Source organism: Urocitellus parryii, chromosome 4 (genome assembly GCF_045843805.1).
Source record: "Urocitellus parryii isolate mUroPar1 chromosome 4, mUroPar1.hap1, whole genome shotgun sequence".
Classification (NCBI taxonomy): Eukaryota; Metazoa; Chordata; class Mammalia; order Rodentia; family Sciuridae; genus Urocitellus; species Urocitellus parryii.
In genome coordinates this window covers 145,765,932-145,783,940 of record NC_135534.1, presented here as the reverse complement: position 1 = coordinate 145,783,940, position 18,009 = coordinate 145,765,932, and the positions used below count along the sequence as shown (strand labels likewise).

Below are 18,009 nucleotides of genomic sequence, written 5' to 3'. Positions count from 1 at the left end.
TATAAAGGTACCAGAGCAACACCAGTCCAAGTCCATTTACCTACTGCCTTGCACACGCCAGTGGCAAGATCCATTTGATAGCCACGACTACATTCACACTTGTAACCGCCTTTTAGGTTGATACAAATTTGACTGCAGATTCCCGGATTTTGGCATTCATCAATATCTAGGAGGGAAATTAGAATTAGTCTTGCTGTTCCTATGCCTTGCTAGATGTATTCTGCCCTTTCCCATCTCCCCGGGGGGACTAGAATCTCTTCTTCAACTCACCTCCACAGGTTTTCCTATCTATCAGTTCAAACCCAGCTGCACAGTCACATTCGTAGCCTATAACTAAGTCTTTGCAGATATGGGAACATCCACCATTATTTACCAAGCATTCATTGACATCTGAAATAAAAATGTAGCAAAGTCACTTGACAACTTGTTCTCAATTGACATTTACCCTACTCACTTAAAATTCAGGCTTTGTGATAACTGTTTAGTTGGCTTCACCAGACTCATGATTTTTCTAAGATTTAATTATTTGTTTTATAGTTATGCATCTTAGGGTGGATAGAGGGAAATGGTAAACCCAATATCCCTGGAAAGTTATCAGTTAAACAGTATTTAGTCAAGTTTCTCTATTGCCCATCAATTGTCCTTTTCTGGGGTGGGGGAGGTATTGGAGATTGAAACCAAGGGCACTTAACCACTGAGCCACATCCCCAGCCCTTTCCCCTTTCTATTTAGTTTTACTTTGAGACAGGGTCTTATTAAGTTGCTTAGGGTTTTGCTAAATTACTTAATCTTGCTTTGAACTCATGATCCTCCTGCCTATGCCTCTGAAGCACTGGGATTACAGGTGTGTGCCACTGTGCCTGCCCAGTTATTTTTAAGGGGGCTAAACTACAAATTAGTCTGTCACTGCCTGGATTTTCAAATCATAAAACTTAACCCTCAAGCCTAACAATTCAATTAAATTATAGTTCATTAAAAGTTTAACCAGTCATCATGCAAGATCCAAACAGCATTAGCACTATGGATTGAATCAAACTGCCCACTCTGTCCTTGAGCAACCCCTTCACTTACGACATTCTTTCAGGGGCTCATCACTCCAGTCTCTGCAGTCCTGCTCCTGGTTACACACTTTGCTGATGTCTATACATTCCCCACTTCTGCACTTGAATTTTCCAGGGCCCAAGCACTGATTGACTACAACAAGAAACAGAAGAGAGGTTCTGTTAGTGGATCTAAGCTAAGCAATCCCTTGCCTAACCAACCCCCAAAACCCTTACCATTTTTGCAATTGACTTCATCAGAACCATCAACACAGTCTCGGATGCCATTACACTGCCTGCTGCCATGGATACAGCCACCATCCTCACATTCAAATTGGTCAGGTCTGCAGGTTCGAGAAGCTACAAAAGGAGGAAACACAAAGGAATGAAGCTGGTCAAACTATCCCCAGTTGATATATGGAAGAAAACTGACCATGCCCTGCAGATAAGAAAGCTACTTACGACAGTTGACTTCATCACTACCATCTTTGCAGTCAGGGTCCCCGTCACATCGCCATTTCTTGTGGATGCACTCGCCAGAGCCACATTGGATCTCGCTGGCCGGGCACTTGGTGTGTATAACAGGCTGGCGGCCACACTGCTCAAGGGACTCATCTGACTGGTCTGAACAGTCTGCATCGTCATCACATACCCAGCTAATGGGGATGCAGGAGGAGGTGCTGCACTGGAACTCGTGGGCACCGCAGGTGGGTGGGGCACAGTCCAGCTCATCGCTGCCATCATTACAGTCGTCCTGGCCATTGCACACAAAGTTCCTGGAGATGCAGCGACCACTGGAGCAAGTGAACTCATCTGGGCTACATGTTATGTTGCCTAAGAAGAGAGAAGATGCCCCATTGAAAGCACTTCAGCATTGCTCTTTTGACAAGACTCTTATCCAAAAAAGCAACTCTATTGATTTTTGATCATTAATTTTAGCTTCCAAGCTTAACTTAAAAGCTATAGCTGAGTTATATTAAGAATAAATTCTTAACATTTGAAGAAACAGTCTCACCAGGTTAAAAAAAGTATTCAGGCATACTATGAATAAGTTAAGAACAGAAATAAAGGACCAAGAAAATAGTTGAAGACTAGAAATTAATTTTGACAGGAGAACCACAATTGACTCTTAGTGGGACAGTGATTAAAAATTTAAACTGTTGTAAGAGATTTCATTTTGGAAGGCAGAGATTAAATTACACCTAAATTAAATTATAATGCATGCCAGGGCCAGGTTGCACAGCATGCATTATGCAAACAGGTAACACAATACAGTAAGCATTAAGACATTATCACCAAAAAGAAGTAAGCCATACACCACTATACGTTGTTTCTTCTTTTTTTTTTGGTCCTTTAAATGAGGATCAACAATAATAAAGCTTAAACACTTTCAATTTTTAAAAGTCATTGCTATGGCTTGAGACACAATCTGGCCACAAGGTATGCTAATAATGATAAGCTAATCATATTAGCCAGTTTGTACTTTGACTTAAAATTCCTGCCAAACAGATAAAGGTCACAATTTGGTGGTGACTGGAATGGAGACCACGACTCTCTTGGGAAGCAATGTCTCAATTTGTGAGGGAAACACTTGGCAGCTCCAGGGCTTACCAGTATAGAAAGCTCTGAATTCCAGGATTGAACACTAAAACTCATTGGACTAGGTGCAGTGGTATTGACCTCAGGGGGTGACTTCTCCATGCAGGTCTGGCGTTTCAGCTGCCAGGGCCTGTAGACTCCCTGGTCTAGTACTGCATCGGTAGGCCACACTCATCAGACTCGGGAGCTGTATGTAGGTCTTAGAGGCCATATAAAAAGGGCGGTAGGTTGAAAGAACACTCAAAGCAATGTTTGTTCAACCTAGAGATTTTCCCAGGGCCTCACCTGTAACATGTAGTATTTTATAGATTTTCCAAGAACTGAAACATGAAAGAATAGGAAAAAGAGATAGCTTTCAGAGATAGGAACTGTGACAGGAGATAAAGATTGGGTGGAATTTTCTTCAGGAATTTCCTAGCAACAATGTTAATGTATGCCTCTCTGCCACCTTAACTTTGGGAAAAATTGTAACAGAATCTAGCTTGGGGATAAAAAATGCTTGTATAATACTCAAGTAATTTTTTTTTATTCCAATAAGCCAATCTAGTTAACACCTATGAATGTGTTTGCTGGCCCTACTCACCTTACAGTTTTATTGAACCACAGTGAGGAAGGTCTATGAATTACTATAACAGAGCCAAAAGCTCACAGGATTGCTGTTTCCCTGAGCTACTGCTAAATATAACTGCCCTGAAAGACTTACCTTCTTATTTCTATTTTCCTAAAAGAAATACCACACAATAGCTAGTTACCATGAGAATGGCTTTCAGAATTTTAGGGCAGTTATGAAGGACAAGGATTGAGCAGATAGTGAAGTCACTGAAAAGTGAGTCAATGTAAGTCTTCATGCTTAAGTTCACTTCCCTTGCCCACCCTTCTTTGAGGAAAAGGGTCTTTGGGATATGCCACTGCACACTGATCTTCTTACCACAGTTTTCTTCATCTTCTCCACTGTCACAATCATTTTCACCATCACATCTCCAGGACACTGGGATACACTGAGTAGAACGGGCGCCACAGCTGATTTCATTTATGCGGCATGTTCTCATATCTGTTGATGATATACAGTCTCAAAAGAGCCTCAAAACCGATCAGTGCAAAGCTGCTGCTCCTGCACTGCCTGGAAGTGTAACACCTGTACCTTGGTGGCCTGGCACACTGGGCAGATCCTTCGCCAGCTCTATTCCTTAGAAGCCGTGCCAATCAATGCCACCTGGCAGTGCACCTGAGAACCTTGACCATGTCACTCCTTCAAGGCTCCATGGTGTGCTCAGTTCTGGATTTTGTTTTACTTGGCATGGTTAGGTTGAATGGCTTGCCTGTTCCTAGGCCATATTTATCTCCTGGATATGAAGTGGGCATACAGATACTGTCACCTAACCCCACTTCATCAAAGGCCAGATGGGCTAATACCTATGAAACCGTCCATGGCCTAGGCTCCCTGATAAGCCTGCATCACGGTATCCACTGGATCTACATCTTGCAAAGTAGGAATAAGCCCTAAATCTTGACTTTACCAGGTTGTCCTTCACTAACATTTGAAGCTGAATCTTTGTAAAGCCTGTCTTGAACTCACCTGCCTTAACTAATATCATAATTATTCCCCTCGCTTCATGCCTAAAAAATTGCGAGTCTCAGCATAAGTTTTTTTTTTTTCCCTATCATCATATTCTGGACCTAAATTTTGTTCATGTTGATCCTTCTTTTTTCTGTGTCTGCAGATCCCCTGCCTTACATGAATTCTAAGACTTTCTTTACCTTGACATTCAAATGATGCCAATTATATGATCACAAACCATCATCCTCTATGGTCTTAGACTTTCCCCTGAATATCAGCCTATAGACAAAGATGTACATTTGCATGTCTATGATGTTTCTTTAGGAACAAACTATAAGGTCCCTGCTTAGCAACTATAAGTGACAAGTTTGTTAAAAGTCATGAAATCACCCAATTGCTATTCACCTTGCCCCTTCAGTAACAGCTTTTCTTTCATAATATGAAAAGCTGTGCATCTAAAAGCTTGGCCCACAGGGAACCCTCACGTCTTGACTTAGCTTCCAGGACCAGAGTACCATCTGCTCAGAGTCATTATTATCAAGCATTTGAAAATCTATGCACCTAGTCAAGGAGTTCTTAATCAAATCTGCTGGCTTCCGTCTTAAGTGTTCAAGAGTGAAGCTACCCAAGAGAATGTCAGTCTTGTTCTTTACAGGAGACTGATCAACTGTTAATAACTTCAATGACCTTGGAGTCAATTGACCTAAACTTTAAGGCAGGCAAAGGAAAATGAATACCAAGTAGTAGATTAAGCAGTTTTTTTTTAATATTATGAAACACAAAACATCTTGGAAGAGTTTAAATCTGAAGCAAGTCACACTCACGGCACTGTTCTGGGCTTTCGTCAGAACCATCTTCACAGTCTGGATCCCCATCACACTGCCACCGGTTGGGAACACACTGGCCATTGTTGCACACAAAGTCAGACTCTGCACATGTCTTCTTCACTGCAAAGTTCATTCCCAAGTTAAAGTTGAAGCCACTTACCCAAGACCCCGATCCTATCTTACAGCCCCAATTACATTTTGGTATATTTCCTTTAAAAGTAAATCTGAGTTGATGGATGCTCAGTTGCCAACATTCAGGACAACTTTGGAAGACTCATATATATATATTTTTTTTTCAGATGAAGGTGTTCATTTGAGAAACTTGGATAATACCAAATTCAAGGAAAGACAAACTTTGTTCATCGTCTTTCAAGCCAGGGACACCTTACAATGAACTTCTTGCCTATTTAGAATGCTGAGATTAACTAATATTTGTATTCTCTTCATGAATTTCTTCCAAATCATTTGTGTACTGCATAAGTGTCTTGGTTCAAGCCTACTTTCTTTTTCTATAACAGGATACCTGACACTAGGTAGTTTGTAAAGGAAAGAAATATATTTTGGCTGGAAGGTGGCAGTCCAAGAACATGGCACCAGCATCGGCCCAGCTTCGGGTCAGGGCCTCCTGTGGTGCCATGACACAGTAGAAGATGGAAGGACAAGTGGATGTATGTGGAAAAGGCAAAATACAAGGGGCATCCTTGTTTGTAACAGTCTTCTCTCTCAGTAACTAACCCAGTCCAGGGAGAAAGGCTCTGTTTTCTCTTAATGACCTAAGTCACTTCTTAAATGTCCCACCACATCTCAGCACTATTACACTGGAAATAAAATTTCAGCATGAGTTTCAAAGGAGTTTCACACCACAAATAAGGACAAGAGTCCTTACCAGATACTAGATCTGCCAGGACCTTGACCCTGAGCTTCATGGGCTACACAACTGTGAGAAATACGTTTCTCTTGTCTGTGCCACACAGCCCATGGTATTTTTCTTATAGCTAAGACACTGGGCTAGGGGCATCTCTTCACAAATCATATTTTTAGTGTGTGGATAGAAGGTGAAGCCCCAGTGTTGAATACTGTCACCCTTTTTGGTATACAGGGGACAAGGAACTCATCCAATAGAAAAGGGAGAAAATTTAAAGGGAACTATGACAAGAGCTGTTTAACACTCAAGGGAGAAGATGTTTTCACCTTCCCAGTCAAAGGGTGGTGTCACATCAACCTGCTAAAAGTCACTGAAGCTGCCAGAGCTAATTCCCATAGCTTACTGCTGGTGTCAAAATAGCCCAAGGCAAGGGGTCAGTCCTATTAATTCTTCCTAGGGCAGGTCTTTCCTCTATGCTTAGGATTATAATGCAGTTCACTGTTCAAGGGGTCACTGTTAATTATGTCAGGAAAATAAGCATGAAAGACTACCCTAAGCAAACCAGGTAGCTTGGTCACCCAAACACAAATGAGCCGTAAAGTATGAAACAGTCTTGATAAAGTAGCCAGACAGGATGCCCACAGCTTTTCTTCCTTATTCTATATTCTTTCCTGGCCTAAGTTCCTATACTTTCTACTTGAGTTTCCTTTTTTTTTTTTTTTGTGAGGGGGGGGGGGTGTTGGGAGAGGACTACCAGGAATGGAACCTAGAGGTGCTTAACCACTGAGCCACATCCCCAGCCCTTATTTATTTATTTATTTATTTTGAGATAGAGTCTCACTAAGTTGCTTAGGGCCTCATTAAGTTGCTAAGGTTGGCTTTGAACTTGCGATTCTCCTGCCTCAGCCTCTTGAGCTCCTGGGATTACAGATGTGTGCCACTACACCTGGCCTGAATTTCCATTTTGAAACATTCTTCTCTAATAAATATACTCTGCTTGTAAATCAACTAAAAGACCACAATTTGCTAAAAGTTGGAAAAGGACCACTTCAAGACAGAGGCTTAAGCAATGTAAAAGTCTCAGTATTTGGGGCTTACCCTTGGGCCACTCTAGTTAAGCCTAAGATATTGTGAAGTGGGGCTATGGTGACTATAGTCAATTTCTAGCACTCAAGATGGGTTGATGAATTATAGTAATCCAAAAAGGATTATTCGTCTCCTTGAGTTAAGTAGCTATGGAAATAAGAAAGGCCATATTAGCTTAGATTCACACCTGTTTCTAAAATCACCTTCACAGAGAAGCCCCAGTGTTAACACATTCAGTGCTCTCTGAGGCCCACATTCTCTGCAGTTTGAGGAGAACCCAGAGTCAGCAGGGTTAATTGGTATAATTCAACCTATGATGTATTTCAGAATTTGCAAAAGAGGCAGTAGGGGAATGGCCATAAAGAGAGGACATGATTTCAAGAAGTAGAAAATATCATGACAACATGAAAGACTGGCTGTGGAACAAAGTGTCATACAAAGATAAAAAGGAACCAATAAATTGTTAAAGAGTTCATCTCTCTCCATCTGAGCAAACACTGGCCAGGGATGTGGAATAAAGAAAAGATATTCGAAGCTGGGCATAGTGGCACATGCCTGTGACTCTAGTAACTTAGGAGGATAAGGTTGGAGGATCCAAGTTTGAGGTCAGTCTCAGGCAGTAATAAGACCCTGTCTCAAAATAAAAAAAAATTAACAAAATGAACCTCAGTGACAGAATACTCCTGAGTTCATGCCTAAAAGTAATACTAATTTTAAAAAAGGAAAAGAAAAAAGAAGACATTTGAACTGGACCTTGAGATATGGATGGAAATGTCAATGTGCCACCAGGGAGGTGAACCAGCAGTTACATACTTAGGGTGTCTCAGTTACTGATTTACCAGCTCAGCCTAACATTTAAAAAAAATGAGTTACTGGGGCCAATAGAAGCACATAACTCATGGAATCTAAACTCAAGTTGACTAAATATGCTAGTTGTCATGCTTGAAAGAAAGAGCTCTGCTGAAATTGTAATCAAGTTCCCTATCAAAAGGTTAGACAGGAGAAGCAGGAGGTGGCTTTGGAAATTTTAAGTAATTATGTAGATTTTTCCTTACATCAGGAAACATTTTAGAATAAGCAATCAGAGCTTCCTGAGTGAAGTTTCCACTTTCTTTCTCTTCTTTACATCTGTGAAACAGCAACAGATTCTGACCAATAATATATTTAAGTTCTCCTACTTCAAATGATCTTGATTCACTGTACAGTTCATCTATCTTCTTCCTTGACCCAAATCCTCCTACTATGGCTAGTAGAGGGTATTTTAGGAAAAAACAATAATTACCCTAAGATGGCCCAGGCTGGATACTACTGAGTCAGATGATAAAAGAAGACTTCTACAGCATGAAGAGAATAATTACTTTTTAAGAAAAAGCAATGGGTTTTGCCCAATATACAATTAGAATAGGGGAAGAATTGCTCCTTAGATCAAAAGAACAGTTGAAAAGAATGAGGTCTTTCTCGTGAGATATTTGTTGAGAACTGTATTACCTAGGTAACCTAGAAATAGCATGGAACTTAATGTTTCGTGGAATAGATTAAAATCTTAGTGTTAAATGCAAATGATGGAAACGTGTAGCACAAGAGAACTATTCTTGGTCATGAGACTGGAGATAATTTTTTTTATCCAAGATTGCAGAGTGGACTTTCTATGCTTTCAAAAGAGCTGCTAATCTGCACACAGGCATGAAAACACCCATGATATTGCATCAGAAAGAGCAAGCATAAGATAATGTTTATAACATTTTAGTAATGTTGCATGAAGAAGAGGGTAAGAGCATTACAAGATGGCATTTGAAGACCCTTGTTTAGCTTCTGTTTTTCTTCTGTGTTTCTGGTGTGCATAATGAACAACTGTATACGGTATCTCTAAAAAGGTAAATGTCAATGGTAGTACCAATATTTGCACACAAAACTGCTTCAAGATTTTTACAACACAAAAGAAAGGGTTCAAAAAGGAAACTTCAGCCATGTACTTTAGGTACCTAAACGTGACCTTGGTATGTAGCTCTCAGATGTTCTGTTTGATGTGAACTCATGTAGACTGCACACACAAGCATTTTTCGCAATGATCTTTTGATACTGATCAATGGTATGATGTTATATCCCCATTCTCTTGGGGAGAGAATGTCTTCCGCCCTGCTTAATGCTTTAGAATCAGCAACTATTGTGGGAACAGGATTAGAAATGAATCCTTATCTGATCTTTTGTCTTTGCTGGCTTGTAGTTTCTATGCCCAGAGTTAATTACCATGCCAAAACTTTGGTGGATTTTGTAGTGTCCACGACTTGCTTTCTTTTCTGGGATCAGAGCCGTTTGAGAATTTTTAAAAAGTTACTTCTAAGCAACCTCGGTTTGCCTCTATTTCTGGTCCTCCCTTCCCTTTCCTCAGCTTCCTATACCCCATATGCCAGATCTAAGATAAACCAGGTCCTGTCATCTGAAAGGAACTCCACTTTATCTTCAACATTCCATACTCAAGTTGATAACCCCGTGTCAAACACTCAATTATGTTCCTGTGGACCAGGAAGTATAGATTCTTTGGACTTGGGTTCAAAGCAATTCTTTTGTGTGTATTTTATTTGCAGCATCTCAACACATTTGTAGTAACTAAGATACCATCATCGCATTTCAGTAACATGCACGAGTCCAAGTGAGGTGACAAATGAGGTGACTGAGCTCTTCACTTACCACAGTTCTTTTCATCACTGCCGTCGACACAGTCTTCATCTCCATCACATTTCCACAGCAGGGTTATACAGCGGCCATTGGTACACTGGAATTGGGAGGGCTCACATTTGGCTTTTCTGCCTAGAATAAGGAAGTAACATTTAGCAAAGCCAGGGTAGAAAGTTAGAAATACAAGTTACTTAAAATATAGGAATGGGGACCCTAGTGGGACAGCTGCAGACTCAGGGGCCAGCATGGGATGGGCCTTTAAGACAGTGATTGACAATAACTGAATTCTCAGTTGGGCACAGGCTAATACCAAACGCTAGATTCCTAACCTTTCTTGCAGGGATATTAAGTTCTGGCTCATGGAATGCCAATATTAATGGAAGAAATGGAATCAAGTGCTGCATGATGTTTTGGTCAAAATGGAATGCAGATTAGGACAGTGGTCTCAAAAAACTAAACTGAAGTTAAAGAATTCCTATTGCCAGAGAATACATAGTTGAAAAATAAGGGAAAAAAACGAGAAGAAAAAGAACCCCTAAGAAAATTCACAGTGAAGGGCTTAGCAGAACCTCTTGCAGACTTAAACAAGCTTCTTAAAAAGTTTGAAAATAGGGACCCCAATACCTAGAGGTTTTCATTAATAAAGCACAGTGCTCTGGTGCATTATCTGCTTATAGGCAAATCTACAGTGCAAAAAGGACACAAACCAAGCTCACCACCATGGATATATTTCTGAAAAGAGTGGCACCTCCTCCAGAAGAGCCCCAGGCAGGCCCTTCAGAAGGGATTCCAGAAGAAGGCTCAGAGGAGGTGACAGCTTCTGCATGTTATTGCCCCTGAAGATTTTCCTGTGGGACAAAGTGTGGAGATAGAAGACAGGGATACTGATGCTCCTGACCCTGTGTAGACTTAGACTGATGTGCGTATTTGTATCTTAGTGTTTAACAAAAAAGTTTAAAAAGTAAAAATTACAAAAGTTTTTGTACATAGAAAAAAATTTATAGAATAAGAATATAAAGAGAATATTTTTGTACAGTGTGTTTGTGTTCTAAGTATTATTACAAAATAGTCAAAAAGTCTAAAAAGAGTTTAAAGGTTTATAAAGCCAAAAAAATTCAGTAAAGCTTAGAGATACAGCATGGTGATGGGGCACCTGCTATATAGTGTGCAGCCCCTGGGTTTCACCCCCAGCATCAAAACCCAAATAACAACAAACAGTTGCAACAAATTATGAATAATTTATTATTGAAGAAAGAAAAATCTTTTCTTTTCTTTTCTTTCTTTCTTTCTTTCTTTTTTTTTTTTGGAAATTAACGTAGCCTAAGTGCATGGTGTTTACAAAGTCAGCACAGTAATGTCCTGGGCCTTCTCTTCCCTCACCACTCACTCATTGACTCATCTAGAGCAACTTCTAGTCTTGTAAGATCCATTCATAATAAATGCCCTACACAGGTGCACAAGTTTTTATCTTTTATACCATATTTATTTTACTATACCTTTTGTTTTTAGATATACAAACACTTACTATCATGTTACAGTTGCCTACGGTATTCAGTACAATTCCCTCCTGTACATATTTATAGCCCAAGAACAGCAGGCTACACTGTATTGTTGAGGTGTATAGTGGGCCACAACATCTAGGTTTGTGTAAGTAACTACTCTGATGTCAGCACAGTGTTGAAATGGCCTAACATCACAGTTCTCAGATTGTACCTCCATTATTAAGTGATGTATGGCTGTATCCTTAAAAAATTAGGGAATCATTTTCCTTCCCTTTATTCCAGCTTGATTCCCAAAAATTGGACACGGTGGCTGGAATAGTGATTTGGGACCAAAGGAACCAGATGAAGATAAAAGGAATCTAGTTTGCCAATAGTCCACAAAGGGCACCCCATCCCCCTCTGGACTCATTCTCTCATTTGTTTAAACCATTTGTGTGGCTACAATCAGGCAGCCAAATCCTAATCCTTTAATGGCATTTCTTGTCCACATCTATAATATTATTCATAAATGATGTTCCTATCACAAAGTAAAGCAGATTTAGAAAGGGATCCGCAAGAAGAGGGTAGAAAAAGAGGTTTAAGACATGGTTCCTCATCTTAGAAATTGAGGCCTAATTGGAAAAACACATTTATGAATCAGCTCTAAGACAAAAGAAACAAGGAAGTATAGTTAAGAGGCAAACGGAAATGGTTTCTAATTTAGTGATGATTGAAAAGGAAAGGAAAGGAAAGTTAAGCCACAGACCAGCATTCGGTATCTCTGAGCCCGTTCTCCTTGGCTTAGTGTTTGCTATTTAACTCATTGTAGTATGAACTAAGACTTGAAGGAGGACACTCAGTTTTTTGCCTGGCACAGGAGACAGGGGTCCCCTATCATTGACAGCTTGTCCTTCTGGAGGACATGATTGCTTTGAAATAAAAGGCACAGACCTGATTCTTAATGCCAACATGCACAAGTATTTGGGAAAGCCAGAGGACTTATGTAGTGTGTGTAGATTACTGGGAGAATGGGGTTGGGGGGCGGGGGAGACTCAAGCAGAAAGCCTTCCGATTTCCTGCCACTCTCAGCATCTGCAGCTGGGACGTGCTGGCATAAGAACAGATACTATAGAGACAAGCACAGACTGGAACTCTTGTGTTATGTGCACAATACTCTAGTTGGTCTCCCTAGTATCAACCACCCCCTGCTGCTAGGCAGAATTCTATGCTTTCTGGCTAATTCTCAGGGAGATTAAAATTTGGTTCCAGTAAAGATTACCATATGGTTGTGGTTACCTTCAGGTACTAAATACATTGCTTTTAAAACTCTATCTACTATTCCAATCCCAAGAGTCCAGTCAAGCTAGGATCTAGCTGCAAAGCAATATGTTTTAATGGCATTTCCTATCAGCATTTCATAAAATTTATTAATTCTATAAATATTTCAATTGAATATAAGATTCTAGGGAGTTATAATGGGAAATAAGGAGAGATAGAGATAGTTATTTAGAAGTACCACCTGTTTGTTTTCTACCACTAAGCCAGTGTGAGGTACCTGGCTGCCTCCTCCTCTTGCCCCCATTAACCATGTATGCTTAGAATATTCTTTTTTTTTTTTTTTAGAGAGAGAGAGTGAGAGAGGAGAGAGAGAGAGAGAGAATTTTTTAATATTTATTTTTTAGTTCTCGGCGGACACAACATCTTTGTTGGTGTGTGGTGCTGAGGATTGAACCCGGGCCGCACGCATGCCAGGCGAGCGCGCTACCGCTTGAGCCACATCCCCAGCCCAACTTAGAATATTCTTAATGTGTGGATTCATGTTCCAGGGGCCACTTGTAATAGTTCAGTGTCCTTACGACCTGTGAAGACTGTGGGAGTAGTAAGAGTCTACTTTGAGTACTTTATTTGAAAAAGTAGTAAAATAACTATTTGTAGGCAGAGAACATAGAGAACTGCTGTTAGAATACAGTGAAGATTGAAAGGCTTTGAATTTTTTGAGTGTTTTAGTTTACCAAAGGTCAAGTCAAAATGAGACAAAAGCACTGACATTGACATAGTCAGAATGATAAACATATAATCAGGCTTGGATAAAGCTTAACAGTAGATGTCAAAAGATGATTCTCCACTGTCAAATGATGTACCACTTCCAGGTCCCAAGTGAGGTACTTGGAAGACAACCTTCTTAAAAATTAGTTTTTAAGCTACAGATCTTGCAGGTGCTCAAGCTGACCTCAGATTAAATGCCAGCATACAATATTCTATTACCTCGAAGAGGTGAATTTAGTTGTAATACAAAACTACCAAGTATAATAAGTTATATTAGAATCCCAGCAATTCTGCCTCAGGAATGTATATTAAGCAAGCTCATAACAGACATAGTATTTTCTTAGTGTTCATTCCAATATCCTAAGGCAATAAGGAGTTTAATTTCTGCCTTTCTTATCCCACGTGTCCACTGCATCCAACTGCTGTTTGCCTGTCATAAAGCTGCATTTCACCATCACACAAACATGACATTCCATTTGGAAGGAGGGACAACTGGAATTAGGAGTTCAATGTACTACCAATACATGTCTAAAAGAGGGGAGAGATGAGAGTGGGAGCAGGCAGGGTAGCTGGCTTTATAAAGGATGCTTTAAAGAGGGCAAATAAAGGGGCTAGGGCTGAGGCTGGGGCTCAATGATAGGGCCTTCACCTAGCATGTGTGAGGCCCTGGGTTCAATCCTAGAACCACATAAAAATAAATAAATAAAATAAAGGTATTGTGCCCAACTACAACTAAAAAAATTTTTTTTTTTAAAAAAAGAGGGCAAATAAAGACCTTAAGCTTCGTGGACATCCCTATCTGTTTACTACCTTTCTAAGCAATTTGTTTTGAGAGACTCTCATAGGCAGAAAGCTCCCTCCAGTTCCATTTAATTCCCTGCTTCATGAAGAGCAGGAAGAGCTCAAATGCTATACTGAATACTAAGATCTCAGCCACTCGATGAGAATACTGTGGGTCTTCCCTCCAAGTTCTCCCAAAGAGTCTACCTTTCCATCTTCAGTGTTCAACTGGGACTGCTACTGCACAAAGAGGTCCAGGAGAATTGAAAGCACCAAATGAGTTAAGAAGCTTTTGGTTTCTAAAGCTCTGGGGATTACAGGATTGTAGACCTGTAGTCTGTTTCTATCCATGACAGTTAAATCTCAAGTTCAGTATTATATTTTCATAAAGGGAACAGGCTGAACTTGAAATCATCAACACTCAAGGTTCTTTTTAATTCTCAGGTTAAGCTAAAGCTTAATGATACCTGAAAGAATTACCTTGGAAGTCAAAGCACTAGGTATTCTACAATCCAGGATTTTTCTGCTCAGAAAGATGAAAAGTTGGAGTAAAATAAAATTCTCAGTGGGTTCCTTATAGTCATAGTGTTTCACAGGAATTGCCCTAGGGCTTCAGGGGTACTGAAGTAAGGAGGAACTCCTTGGAGGAGGAATCCCCAGTTGTTTCACCCAGGAAGATTTTCTTTTCAATACTAGAGTTTTCTGAGATAATTTGAAAAGGGTCCTCTTACTTTAAGAAATTGCCCTGTCTAGGTTTCCTTCTAGCTCTAATACTTAGTAGAATGAATATTGTGTCCCATTGGGTGAGAGGCCTTTGAGTCATTGTACCTACTCACTGATGTGTCTATTTAAATTAGCAGTGAGTGAATTCCCCAAGAATCACTTGCTTTCACTGTCACTCATATCTATGGAATCAGACTACACAAACTTCCTTCAAGGCAACAGTGTCCCATGAGACTTGCTACCTAAACAGTTTAAAGCTACCCAGACGTGATGGCAACTCGCTTGGTTCCAAAAGATTCAGGATTTTTAATACACATAGAAGTCAGCCTGCTGTTGCCTAATTGTTCCTACAATTAAGCTTCAGTTAAAAACTGCACAGACCTTACAGTAAAAACCAAGCTTCTAAGATAGGATACAACTTTCCTATAGGACTCTCAGTGGGCATCTTGGCAGAAGTGCTCCAACATGAATGCCTAGAATATAGAGACGTCTCTGAGTTTCAGGCTCAGCATGCACTTGAACCTGCACAGAGGGGCTCATGTGGCCACACTGTGGGGCTATCCAGCCCAGAATTCACTTCTTTCATGTCCTTCCTCATTGCTCAAGCATAAAGGTGTTATCATCTGCTGGAAATTCTTCAGTCCATTTGTTTGGGCACTTCTGGGCCACCAAGGGCATTTATTTTTAGTCTAGTTCACTTCTCCTTTAATGATTGCTACTTAAAGCCAATTTTTCTATTCATAGACTAAAACTCCTTTTAGGATAAACAGATTTCTGAGTCAGCAAAGAAGTTTTTCTACAGGGTAGGAGGTTGATCAGAGGGAAAATATTGCAACACGGTGCTAAGATGTTCTGATCCTAAAGTCAGCCTTGGAAACATTAAGAACCAGTTTAGGAGTTAACTACAAACTGCTAACTACTTTGGATAATTTTTCTTAATCACTGAAATAAGTGAATTTTACAGTTTAATTGTCAAACAGTTTTTCTATCTACATCTGATGAAGATAATAAGAATCAAAGATAAATAATTGAATGCTTTTGTTGTTGGTCAAACATGGCTCTAAGACTTCATGTCTCTTAACTCATTTAATCCTCAGTTGTCCATGGTCAGCATTATTACTTCCCATTTAAAGTTCAGGAAACCTGTTTGGAGAAGAGAAATATAGAAATTGCCCAAGATCATCCTGGGCAGGGCTAGGATGTGAAGCCAGGCACTCTACCTTCCGATATCATGCACACGAGTAAACTCAGGACTATGTACCTTCTAGAATAAGCACCCAATTCAGGACTTTGTACCTTCTAGAATATTTTGACTTGGAATTTAGATAATAGAGCTGGCTTAAATTAATCTAGAATTAATTGGATTCACTTATCAGAATGATACTCTCTTAGTACAGTTTTATTATTGAGCTAGACCCCTATTTCCCTTTCCCATTATAGTTTTTTTTTTAAATGCTGCCAGAATTCCCTTAGCAAGTCTTTTTCTAACAGGACTACAGTTCTTGGTTTGCTTGTCTAAGCACACTAGTCAAGGCAGAGCAAAAGTTCTCACACGATACACCCAGGAAGTTATAAGGCTCTGTGGGTAGTAAACTAAAACAGTTGTTCCCCAATCCTAGTGTACATGAGAATCCTCTGCAAGACTTGCTAACACATCATGCTGAGTCCACCCCTCAGAATGTGATGCAGTGGGTCCAGGTGGGGCCCTCACTTGCATTTCTGAAGAGTTAATGTCAATTGTGTTGGTCTTGCAGTATACTTTAAGACTATGGCAATAAGGTTAAGCAGTGAATTCTATACATAACAGAAGAGGCTCTTTCAAGGTTCTATTACTATCCATACTATTAACCCTCATAAGCCTTTATGTTCATCACTGAAAGGACATAGGAGATAAATGGAGATAAATGCTATTCTTTTATAACAGAAGTGATGATAACAACCTCTTGAGTCCATTATTGCAGGTAAAACTTATTTGGATTCCTTAATAGGTACAAATAGTAAAGAGATTCTTCTAAAATCTATCTCCCTTTCTTCATGTGTCCTAGCTATAATCAGTCCCATCATTTTCACTAAATCAGTAGTTGAGAAATGAACCCAGATTCTTTTCTTCTGACATTTGGCCATCTAGCCCTGGCCATATCTAAGCCCTCATCACTCACTTGATCTAAATTTAAGTCTCCTGTTCTTTTACTTCCAGGCTGTCACATTCTCTGTCCAAATTGAGACAGTGATTCAAGCAACCCAGAATGGCCAGAAGAGCCAAGGATGGGATCATTTCCTGGATTCCCACTGTCCTTAGGATTTAGTTTAAGTTCCCTACTAGTGTCCCCAAACTTTTCCCTTTTGGTCATCACCTGCTCAGGTTATAGCAGCTGAGCTAACACTTTAAGAGGCCTCAGTCATTTCCTCATGCTTCAGCTCACCTCCACATTTGCTTTGATCCCACCTGCCCATGTCACTCCTGTTCACTCATCCACCAGAAGTGGACTCAGATGGTACCTCTTCAATGAGGCCCTCATGTGCCTTTTGGGACAGAACCAGGTGTGGTCTGGCTATTTACCATAGTTCCCTATGCCTTCACAAACACCATCCACTGAGATGTGCTTATCTACCTCTTTCTACCTTGAGACGCAGATTTCCTAAGGTGGGGCCTGTAGAGCATCTTTATAACTCAGACCCTAGTGTCTGACATCTAAAGATTCTCTAGACCCTAGTTACTAGTCCTGGATGTATGCATTGATTTGTTAATCCACTAATAAGGCTGGTGTGAATTCTGTTAGAATATTCTCCCTAGTTTTTCCGAAACTGAAACTAAGTGTGACTACTTTAGAAGCTAGAATATTTTGAAAGTTCAGGTTATAAAGGCCCCTGTTTCCTATGCCTATGAGAGTACCTTCATCTCCTGCTTATGGCACATTATCATTAAAAAACAATACACTTTCACACACTTGTATGTCAGAATGAGTGTGTCAGCTTCATTTCCATGTGAATAGATTCCAGTACTTGGGAATCAGCAGCCCCTAACTGGTAAGTTTAAGAGTTTGATGTTCCTGGACTCAGATTTTATTTCTGCCATTGTGATGCTCTCTGGTCATGCTGGCAGCAATCCATTGTTGCTTGAGTTGTATCAGCTTTGCAAGATCATCTGCAGAGATGGGATAGTTCCTGGCATCATGTTAAAGTCTAAGTTCTTGGAGAGTTTAGTGAAACTTCATGAGCTATAACTCCAATAGTATATGGGAACTCTGGCAATCTTTAGCTGCCATTTGTTCCTTTCATGATTAAATCTTAAATAAATACCAGATCTATTCCCTTTAATTCAGTGCTC

General features: G+C 40.1%; 1 protein-coding gene across 7 annotated transcripts in view; it reads right to left on the bottom strand.

The window, feature by feature from the left end:
- The window catches only part of Vldlr (very low density lipoprotein receptor), a 33,644-nt gene that overhangs the window by 10,183 nt on the left and 5,452 nt on the right, over nt 1-18,009 (bottom strand). For 5 of the 7 annotated variants that reach the window (XM_026406450.2, XM_026406452.2, XM_026406451.2 and 2 more), the window contains 8 exons: nt 9,664-9,783; nt 5,022-5,144; nt 3,568-3,690; nt 1,503-1,874; nt 1,278-1,400; nt 1,072-1,194; nt 271-390; nt 41-166 (listed from right to left, as the gene is read on the bottom strand). In XM_026406450.2, coding sequence (XP_026262235.1) covers nt 41-166; nt 271-390; nt 1,072-1,194; nt 1,278-1,400; nt 1,503-1,874; nt 3,568-3,690; nt 5,022-5,144; nt 9,664-9,783 — 1,230 coding nt within the window. The remainder of the gene's footprint in view (nt 1-40; nt 167-270; nt 391-1,071; nt 1,195-1,277; nt 1,401-1,502; nt 1,875-3,567; nt 3,691-5,021; nt 5,145-9,663; nt 9,784-18,009) is intronic. The other 2 variants (XM_026406449.2, XM_026406454.2) reach the window with 1 other exon arrangement.